General features: G+C 46.9%; 1 protein-coding gene and 1 pseudogene across 2 annotated transcripts; both read left to right on the forward strand.

Annotated features, from left to right (window-relative positions):
• Positions 1-798: 798 nt before the first annotated feature.
• Positions 799-1,996, forward strand: LOC136481287 (uncharacterized). Of its 2 annotated transcripts, none has more exons than XM_066478649.1 (2): positions 799-1,118; positions 1,261-1,996. In XM_066478649.1, the coding sequence occupies exons 1-2, from the start codon at positions 1,067-1,069 to the stop codon at positions 1,551-1,553; spliced, it is 345 nt and encodes a 114-aa protein (XP_066334746.1). In that variant the 5' UTR covers positions 799-1,066; the 3' UTR covers positions 1,554-1,996. The 2 variants fall into 2 exon arrangements, with proteins under 2 accessions (XP_066334746.1, XP_066334747.1); XM_066478650.1 differs by having other exon boundaries at positions 803-1,118; positions 1,282-1,996.
• A 6,269-nt stretch (positions 1,997-8,265) lies between these two features.
• LOC136481289 (BTB/POZ domain-containing protein At1g01640-like) lies at positions 8,266-10,494 on the forward strand (annotated as a pseudogene).
• The last annotated feature ends 293 nt before the right edge of the window (positions 10,495-10,787 follow it).

Here is a 10,787-nt window from a genome sequence, read left to right on the forward strand (position 1 = left end):
GGTGTTTAGTTGCTCCGAATTCTAGAATTTGACACTATGTAAAAAAAAAAAAAAGATTCTCTGTCACATCAAATTTGTGGTACATGTATGGAGTACTAAATGTTGACGAAATCAAAAACTAATTGCACAGTTTGGTTGTACTTTACGAGACGAACGTTTTGAGCTTAATTAATCAACGATTGGACAATTATTACTAAATAAAAACAAAACGCTACAGTAGCTACCGTAGCGCACCGAATCCAGCGCCGCCGATTCAGTGGCCAACTAAATGAGGCCATAGTAACTATGGTAGCCTTAATTTATTGATTATCTCTATATAAGCATAGGCTTCACCTTAAGACCCGAGGGGGCTTTTATCCCATTTGATTGAAAAAATTTATATGAAAATGATAAAAAAATATTTGCGGAACTGAAAATAATAAATTTTAGGTTCACGTGTACTCCGAAATTCAAGAATTTTTTATTTTTAGTGCGCATGAACCTCACATTTGTCATTTGCATATGATTTGTACGCATTATGGGTGTGCTAAGTTTCAAGTTTTTTTTTAAAAAAAAATTGTTTTGATATTTCCTGGGTGGTTCGTACCGTATATTTGTCGAGTAAGCGGGAGTAGGTGACTGACACAGGGTCCAGCATAGCGCTCCCGGCCCCACTTGTCATCGTCTCGCACTCGGAAACAGAAGAATATTTTAATTGGCAGATAAGGTGGACCCGTGCCTGAACTGACTGACTGAACGAAAAACCTTGGGTGCGATACGACGTGCCAACCGAGTGTCCTGCCCACAAGAAGCTCGGAATCCAGGGGGAGGAGATGCAGTCAGGCAGAAACAGAAGGCGGGGGTGCCTCTGGTTTCGTCGTCTCCGCCCGTTTTCCCCCTTTTCCATGGCATAGGCAGGCAGGGTGCTTCAACACACACACTCACACTCCACTCTCGTCAGCCATAAGCCTATATAAGTAGGCCACCTGCTTCCTGCAATCAAGCACGCATCCACCAAATCCAAACACAGCAGCCTCCGATTTCGGCACCCATCATCAGCAGACCCGTTTCGAGGGAGGAAGAGAGGATGAGCTCGTCGCTGCAGTCCTGGGTGGAGGAACACAAGCTCTCAACCATCGGTGAGTCAGTCAAAAATCCCTTTTGGATATATGTTTCCTCTGTTGTTTCGATCCCTTCTCAGTTCAGAATTTCAGATCAGATCAGATCAGATCGTGCGGTCAAGTCAAAGCTAGCGAAGACAGATACACCATTCACAGATAGATACGCTGTTGTGCCGTGCAGGAGCTGTGTGGGCGACGGCGGTGGGCGCGTCGGTGGCGTACAGCCGGCGTCGGGCGCCGGCGCGGGCCACGAGCCTGCGCCTCATCCATGCCAGGATGCACGCGCAGGCGCTCACGCTCGCCGTCCTCGGCGGAGCCGCGCTCGCGCACCACTACTACGGCAAGAGCAGCAGCGCCGGGAAGCGGCAGGAGGACCTGGACTACGGCTTCTACTCCCAGCTGCCGCCGGCCACCGACGCCGACGGCAACGAGAACGAGCGCTGGAGCTGGTAGCGCCTGTAACTTTCACTTCACTTGGGATAAGATAATTAGTAGCAATAATTGGTGGGTGGTTAGCAATGATGCGTGACGTGGCGCCTGGCTTCCTGCTTTCGTCCTAATCCATCCAACTAAGACGTCTAGGCCCGTGGTTTCGTTTACTTCACATTATCCATCCACATCAATCCATGTTGTCCATCCGGCCGGCCGCCGGCATCTATCGGAGTTGCAGGAGCCCACCCGCCCATGGTTTTCTCTTGTTGGTTTGGTTTCCTACCGGAGACGATGGACGATGCATGCAGCGCTCTTTGATTTCCATGGCTGTCAGACTGCTGTTTGTTGCCTTCGATTCTTCTCCTGTACTAGTAGGACTTGTACCATTTCATCTATTGATTGAATGGTCACGATGATGACGATAATTATGTTTTGTTTTCCAGCAAAAAACATATGGTGAGTGTGATGCGGCCGCCTGTGCTGTGTGTGTGGCTGTGTGTGACTACTGCCTTTGAGTGCAATGATTTGAAGAACAAAAACTATTTTCCACGCGTAATAGACATGCTTTATAGTTAGACAATAATGTTATATATATATATATATATATATATATATATATATATATATATATATATATATATATATATATATATATATAGTCATTGTCACTGCCATCGTAGAGTTAGCGCCTAAGATCAGCATATCACACCGACAAGTACATAGCACAAATCTCTACTTATTACTGTGAAGAAGGAAGTATCTGCATCATCCACCCGCTTGCGCTGTCTTTTGCTATCAAAATTGCTTCGCTAATGACAGGTGAGAGCATGGGTGATAGCAGTAGGATGAGATCAGTCATCAGCGGCCACAAGAACATCCTACATCGGTGGGACAACGAACAAGCACGACCACATGCGTTGCGACAAATCAACGGAACAGATTACATCAGAGTCTATGAACATCCTCCTCGAACCATTACATCAGAGTCTATGAACATCCTCCTCGAACCATAACCTGAAGCTATGCTCTGCCATCCAGACCACGAGTGTTTGGCTGCTAGCTGAGGCATTGCTAGTCCAACCTTGCAAAGCTCAGGTTCCACAAACAAACCAATCTTGGATACCTCTATGAAGTACTCATTCTGGTTGTTGATCAGATGGTTTAGGATTTCTGTTATGGTTAAGGGGACTACACATAGTATCACATCGTGTATAGAACCCAAGTTGTCTTCTGAGTTTTGCAACATACTCCTTGCCCTGATATAGAATTAGGTAATAGATTAGCATAGATATTTATAATATCTGGAAAGGCTATAGAAAGTATCATAAGCAAAACATGGAGTTAAAAAAACACATGCAGAATTGCAGAAAGCAAAGCATAGGCAAATTGCGGGGTGCCATATTGGACTGCTAGAATTAGGACAACTAAGAGTCTGTATATAGTTTTCTAAGGGTTACTCTAAATTAACAGATAGATTCTCATTCTCTAAATGTACTTCCCAAGCGCACTACTTCTGTTCAGCGGATGTAACATTTAGCTTGCACCGAAGAAACTCGAGTGCAAATAGTTTTCATTTTATGATCTGCAAATAGTCCAGGCAACTTTTTTAATGTGTAATAATTTTCTACTAAAATCAAAGTGTTGCATATTGGTTTAGAAGAATCAACATAGTAGAAAACTGGTTATCAACTATTGGTTTTGTAGACCATGTAACATATTTTCTACATGGATGGAATTTTCATCTCAATAGTCTACTATGCAACATGCAGATAGTTTATACCATATTCGATCATAATTCACACGTATCAATCCCCTGGCCCATTGTCAACCATACATTGACAACATCATATTCATCTAAAACCATGCCCATCTTCTTTCCTCTTTCAAGCTTCCTGCCTGTTTTTAAGAAGGCACTTATGGCCATCAGGAGTTACTAAATTTCTGAATCTCTCAGTCTGCTAGCAATCTATCTTAGAGGTTTTGCAAAGACAAGATATTGGTTTCCCTTTTGCCATCAGCACCCTTCACTCACCTCCCATATTGGACAATGTATGACAACGATGAATGCTGATAATAGTTAAAGATACATGAAACCATTTTTTAGATGAAAGATTACCTCATGAAATACAATGTATCAGTCAAAAGTGGTCACAACTCCTAAAATTGTGTCAAAACTGAAACGCAAATCCATCTAACTCATATAGCTCTGCAGCCAATTGTTCGTGCCTTGTCATTTTACATCTCAGTATAACAATGCTTTCACAATAGATAACTGCAGGCTCAAGACGACAATAACTGAGACCTGCAAGAAGGCATTAAGTAAATGGTTTAAGAGTAAGGCTTAGATTAGTTCATACTTTCAGAGTATTGCATTTCAGTAAGACACTACTCATTGTCAACCATTAATGCACCTTGAAAACCATGGTAAAATTTACCACTATGTGGATGGCTATTAAGTTTAGGAGGAGCATCATCGGTACACTTAGCTAATACGGCTAACACTAACCCTATCAAAATAAATGGAAACTCTGAAAGTCAATTAACACGAGATGCATCTCTACCATACTATATTGTAATCAAAATACTATTGTAGAAACAAATGATCCAATTTTTTATCATCACATGAACAAAGTTACAGCTAGAACAAACTTGTATTTACGCGAACAATCACATACCAGCCCTAATGAATCAAATACTGTTAGATTGAAATTGACCCAAATCTTTTCTCTTGTTCACTACATACCTTAATTGACATTGGAGGAGCCAGGAAATCTAGGGGATGGTGGAGAAGAAAAATGATCAGAGGGAGCACTGCACCTGCTATGTGGAGTGGAAAACAGGGGAGATGGCATCGCCTGTGAGGATGGAAGCACGAACACTCGAACAGGAGAAAGTAACAACCGATATGTAGTCATAGCCAGCTTCACTTTGCCGAGGTGGGTCAGCGCCTGATGATTGAGGAGCTGTGCAATCTTCTAGTACCACAACATAGGCCTCCACCTGGGGTTCCCCAAGCAGCACCAAATCAACATCCTCAACATAGCAAACAAGTGTATTGCTACCCGATATGGAGGCCTTGTGTACCACCGCCAACGAGTCCCCAAGATGCCACCTAGAAGCTTCGTCCGAGCGTATGCTCATGCTGCGGAGGAGCTCGCCTCGGGGAGTCAGGGTTGTTGCTCTGACCACGAGAGCATCGTCGTGCCCCACTGCGGCGTGGCCATGGCCGCACACCGCCCTCCCCTGTAGATCGAGGCGCACTTCTCCGGCACGGCGAGGCTGAGGGGAGATAAGAGATGACGGCGGCTAGGGTTTAGGGCGTGACAGCGTGACCCAAGCCGTGCGTGGGTGTGACCGTGACCCAAGTCGTCGTGCGGGTGCCGGATGCGGCCGAGCGGCGAGCGAGGCTCTGGACGGCGGGTTAGTTTCTAAAAAGAAAGAGGGTGTTTTTGCGAAACGTGTAGTGGCCACGCGTCAGTTTGCGAAGAAGCTAGCAATGCCTCAAATGCTCTCGTTGTAGCTTTTAACAGCTTCCGATTAACTACGGTAATGCCGCTCCACCCATCGCAGCATGCGCCACTCGCCTAATAAAAAAACAAAATTAACTCCTGCACGCGTCGTCCCGCTCCGCTTCGCTCCCGCACGCGGCTCGGGCTCCGCTCCTGCATGCGACGCTCAACTGCCAGCCCTACTAGATGCGACGCACAGCTGTCCTCTCCTGGTTTCGGCGCATGACTACCTACGAGTCGCGTCGGCGTGGTTGCTGGTCCTCCTAGGCGTGCAGCCGCCTAGGAGTCGCAGCGCTCGGCTACCGGCTTTGCCAGGCGCGGCGCGAGGCCACTGCCTCCGACGAACTTCCTGTGTCAACGAGTCTCCAATCTTCTGAGCAGTAAGGAGATATTTACGCTGAAACTGCATGTTGCAAGCGTCTGTTTTAAGTGTTTCAAATATTTTGGAGGTATGTTGCAAGTGCTTCATACAGATGTTGCAAAAAGTAGATTGGGATGTTGCACGTGTTGCAATAGTTGTACATGCATGCTGTAAGCTCCCGTTCTCAATGTTTCATCTGTTTTTCCGACGTATGTTGCAAATGTGTTATCTGGATATTGCATATGTTTTCACACATATGATGCAAATGTTTTATCTGGATGTTGCGTATGTTTACAATGGTTTGAAGTGTTTTAGGTGTTTTGCAAGTGTTTCAGACGCATGTTTCAAATATTTCATTTGTTTTCAGACGTATTTTGCAATTGTTGCATCTGGACGTTTTTAAACTAGATCGAGTATTGCATCTCCCTCCTCGTCTTTTCTGCTATCTCGCCTCGGTGTCAGGCACCGGAAGGCAGAGGCGGTCCCCACTGACGTGGACGGGCCTCTCATGCTTGTGGGCGGGCGCAACAGGTGGACGGATAGACGGGAGACAAGGGACGGGCGCGCGGAAGGCCGGACGGGGGCTAGCGTCCGAATGTCCGCGCGCTAGCCATGTCCCCTTTCTTTTCCCACACCTTCTGACAGGACGCCCAGGTCTCCCTCTCCACACGTGTCAGTTTTTCTTATGACAGGCACACACGTGTCAGAACATATGTGGATGAAGGCCAGGGCCGTGCATTTGGATGTGGCCCAGTGCGCAAGTGCCAGACTCCATTTCATCATGGCCCATAAACCCAGGAAGGAGCCCATGTGTGTGTGGGCCTGCTGTGGGTCACTCCCCTCCACACTGCGGTGATTGGCTCAGCTAATTAATGGGCCATGACGTGGTCTACGAGAGCCGTTTACCACAAATCAATCATGCACTCATATACGTTGCACACCGTTATTCCATTACTACTGCGACAAATACTAGTGTATATATATATATATATATGCAGCTTTTTTTTTTAGTTGGGGATGGGGGGGTTTGCAAAAACTATGCATATGCAGCCATAATGATATGGGCACCATATATAAAAGGACAGGAGGTCAAAGGGAGCCATCCGCATTGAGATGCGTCCATGCATCATGCAAACAATCATATCCCTGTCACTGAAGGAAAAAAAACATGAAAAAACACTAATTATATTGTGTACGGGGGATACAAAGGGAGCGAGGACAGTTTGGTTGTTTGGGATAGATCGCCATATACCAAGACTGGAGACAATATGTTGTAACTCGTTGAGCATAGATCATGAATCTAGGTGACATGATACGGATCGAGCACAAGGACAATTTGAGAAATAAAAAACGGGATGAATGAAGCAAAGTTTGAGAAGGAAAAAAGCGGATTGAAAGAAATGTTTCGCTAGCTCTTTAATATTAGGTTGAGAATTATTGAGAATTAGAGAATAAAGATAGAGATTATATTGCCACGTAACTTCCGAGCAACAACTATTATGCGGTAACCAACCAACCCAACAAATCCTCCCGTCATTGTTTGAATTATTAGATGCATCAACGGATGTCCTCACTCCAATTGCCTTTACAACTTCATTACTTGCATGATCATTACCCCCTTTTATGTTTTCCCTACTGGGACAATGATTATTACACTAATTATTAGTAAGCATGCAAGCTTTCTTTTCTTTTCCTTCTTTTTATGACAAAACTACATTTTTTTCATCCCCTTTCATATATACTACTTTTGAGAGAAAAAAAACAATCTCATCCCTTTTCTCCCTACTATGACACCAGTACGTGGCAGCAGTTCCATATATACTATTCTTCTGCCATGCATGCGCAGCATGACTTGAAAGAGACCGAGCGAGGGCCCACATGTCGGGTGAGTGGGAGGATAGTGGTTAACACACACAGCCTTGTTATGGAAGCGTTAATTAGGCTAGCTAAGCCGTGCCACTCTCCAAGCCTCCAACATCCACCTTTCATTTTTTTTCCTTTCCCCCAACAAAAGTCCAAGTCTCTAACTCTCTTTTATGTTTAGGTTGCAAAGTCCCTCTCAAGCAACCTACTGCTGGTCGATGATGTGATGATTCTTCTCTTCATTCATTTTATAATCATGCAATCATATATCCTAATCATTTTATCTCAATTTTATTCTGGCGTGTCTACTTGATTATAGGGATTCTCATGAGAGGAAAAGACTGTGCTGTCCTTCCGGCAGCTAAGTTTAAAAAAAAACTCGACCTACGAGGGGCAAGCCGCCCCCCCGGGCATTATACGTAAGAAGAAGGCCTTCTTACACAGGCCGAGAAAACCCCTGAACCTTGGCCCTGGCCCGACACTGGGAGACGTAATCCGTGAGATGGGCCGTCTCCTTTAAACCAGTGCTTTGGCACCCGGGACCGGCGAGGGGATTTTTTTAACCCCCAGCCTGAAATTCGCTCCCACTGGGAGTCGAACTCAGGACCTGAAGGGTGCCGTCGGAGTGACTAGCATATCTTAGTTAACCAACTGGACTAGCCATCCTTTGGTAGCAGCTAAGTTTATATACTACAACATTTTCATTTCATTGGATAATTTGGGTTTCACATTCCTTCTAGCTTGTCCTGTTTATCTCAGTTCCCAAGCTAGCCACGAAACCGATAAAAAGTTATAGAGCCAAAAATGTCCAATCTTATCTGCGAATACTTTATTTGGGGTCAACTAAGCAGATTTTCATCTGCACTAATTATGTCTTAAAAAGTCTTTGGTACAACGTACCCTCTACGTTTCTACAGTCCTGTCCATGAACAGCCTGTTTTAGGTACACAGTAGTTAGCTTAGCTTGGCCAACAATGGACAATTGTACCTAAGCTTGCACTGAAAGTGAAATAATCCAGAAAGACAAATGCCTGCTCGTACTTTATTTAGCACCATATATTTTGCATGATGATTAGTTGTTGTACTACTAATAATCTTTCGTCGATCCATCATATAATCATTCCATCTGAATGAACTGAAAAAAGGAGGAGAGATACGCGGGCGAGGTCAGTTTAGTCAATGTACTACTTTGGCATACAGAGGTGTCCACAGCACACCGACTAGACACAGCACATTTATGAAAACCCAGGAGAATTTTTTGATTTCAATTCCCCTGATTGTCTCAGTCAGCAACCACCGCGTACCAGTTCTAGAAAAAGAAATCGCAGCACACCATCCTGCAGGCTGCCCCTCTTCTCTTCTCGCATTCGTTTTTATACCCTCACCCAACGCAAGGCCGTGGCGACCAGCTTGCTGTTAGCACCACTGCAGAGCACCAGAAGCAGAGGGAGGAGGAAGAAGGAGAGCAAGGCGAGGCGGCGGCGGCGGCAGTAGCGGAAGCATGGACTGCTGCATCTGCAGCCCCATGGCGTCCGTGTACAGGCTTCCGAGGAACACCATCTGTGCTCCCTGCCACGAGGGCGCCAAGGCCATCATCGGATTTCTGAACAAGGCTGGTGAGCAGCAGCAAGAAGAGGGCGGCCATGGCTCTGTGCTCAAGTCCAGAGTGTCCATGATGAAGCCTGACAGCGCAACCAAGGTACGTACGTACGATTTTCCCCAATTATTCAGTTCCTTACTGTTTCTGAATACATTCTAGTTGAAACTGCCATTATTAAATACTAATCCTCTTGTCGAATTTTCATACTGCTAGAATTGCACATCTGAATCTTCTGAACCAACACTGTTGTTTGTTGTGATATCATAAGGTGTGCTAGTTGTTCATTCACGTTTGTTTTGCTAGCATATACCAGTGTTGTTTGGTTTCTAGTCAGCTGCATGTCACAATCTCAGGACGACGTTTGCTGCACGCATGCTTCAATAGAATAGAAAGGTTCTGTAAAAAGTGACCCCCGGACGTTAACGGGCCTTTATAAAGTTATTAGTTTCAGGCCTTTCAGCAACCGCCTTTTACGCTTGTGTCGTGTTATTAGAACATACGGTTCCGAACTCCCTAAGGTTTTGCTTTGCAGCAAACATCTCAGAAATGCAGTGCAGAGTGTATTTTCCTTGATCCTCGCTCATTCTCAGTATGTTCAATTTTGGTGCCTTTTCAGTAGAGACGTTCAACTCTTTCCCTAACCCCCTGCCATTTCGATTGGTAGAAAATCCAATATGAAAGCCTGAATAATACCAAGACTACTAACATGTAAATGTAATTAAGGAAATGATTTCTGCCTTACAATCCACGCTCAAAGTGTAAAGTAGTAGCAGGCAACAAGATGACACCGAAATCTATCAGAGGTGATTTTTTGCCAAACAAAATTCAGTTCGTTTTCTGAACCAACCAACCAACCAATGCAGGGGATGGCGTGGCGATGGCGTGGAAGGAGGGAGTCCACACCGACATCGTCGTGAAACCGGGCACTGGGCCCCCAATCCCGGCCCACAAAGCCATCCTGGTAAGTAAGTGGGCTGCATACTTGTTGAGAACAAGTGGGCCTTCATTCCCTACATGCATTTCAAACGAAGCCCAGCCAGCCCATGAGATAATTAATCTCACGTCTGATCTGATGCACACGCACGCACGCAGGCCGCGAGGTCGGAGGTGTTCCGCCACATGCTGGCCGCCGACGAGCGCTGCAAGGCCCCCGCCGGCGACGCCATCTCCCTCCCGGAGCGGACCCACGACGAGCTCGCCCTCTTCCTCGCCTTCCTCTACATACACCGGCGCGCTGGAGGACGACGGCGGCGGCGGCAGCCTCCAGGTCCCGGAGGAGCGGCAGCTGCACGCGCTCCTCGTGGCGGCGGACAAGTACGATGTCCCGTTCCTGCGGCGGGCCTGTGAGGCGCGGCTGGCGGCGGCCGTGGACGCCTCCAACGTGCTGCGCACGCTGGAGGTCGCAGAGCTGAGCTCCAGCGCGGCGCTCAGGGAGCGCGCCATGGACACGGTGGTGGAGCACGCCGAGCAGGTGGTGTTGTCGCCCGAGTACGACGACTTCGCCGTCAGGAACGCCGGGCTGTGCGTCGAGATCACCCGGGCGCTGCTGCTGGCCAAGATGCCGACTGTAAATATATAGGCGAAAATTGCATTATACAGTTCGTTGGGACACGGTTTGTGTTATTATGAGAGAAACGTCTCCGTTGCAGGTGACCCATCATGGACCGTTCGATCTTGATCCAACGAATGATATGGCTTCGCTCTCTTCTTCTTCCTCCCCATTCTTCCTGCTCGCCCGGCGGCGCTCTGCTCCTCGCCCCTGCCGCCGCCCCCAGCCCCGCCGCGGCGCGCTAGGGCCGCGAAGCTCCGGCCGAGCCCTAGCGCGCTCGCGGAGGCTGCCTTCATCGGAGCGCTTGCCGGAGCTCTCCTGCCCCGACTTGGCCCGTCTCGCAAAATGGATTTACAGAGACGGACAATTAATT

The sequence above is a fragment of the Miscanthus floridulus genome, chromosome 9 (assembly GCF_019320115.1).
Source record: "Miscanthus floridulus cultivar M001 chromosome 9, ASM1932011v1, whole genome shotgun sequence".
Taxonomy (NCBI): domain Eukaryota; kingdom Viridiplantae; phylum Streptophyta; class Magnoliopsida; order Poales; family Poaceae; genus Miscanthus; species Miscanthus floridulus.

What these genes read in the sequence shown, in the direction of transcription:
- LOC136481287 (XM_066478649.1), top strand. Translation starts at nt 1,067, where the DNA reads ATGAGCTCGTCGCTGCAGTCCTGGGTGGAGGAACACAAGCTCTCAACC. An exon ending in ACACAAGCTCTCAACCATCG is followed by an intron (nt 1,119 to 1,260) that starts GTGAGTCAGTCA and finishes ATTCACAGATAG; the next exon opens with ATACGCTGTTGTGCCGTGCA.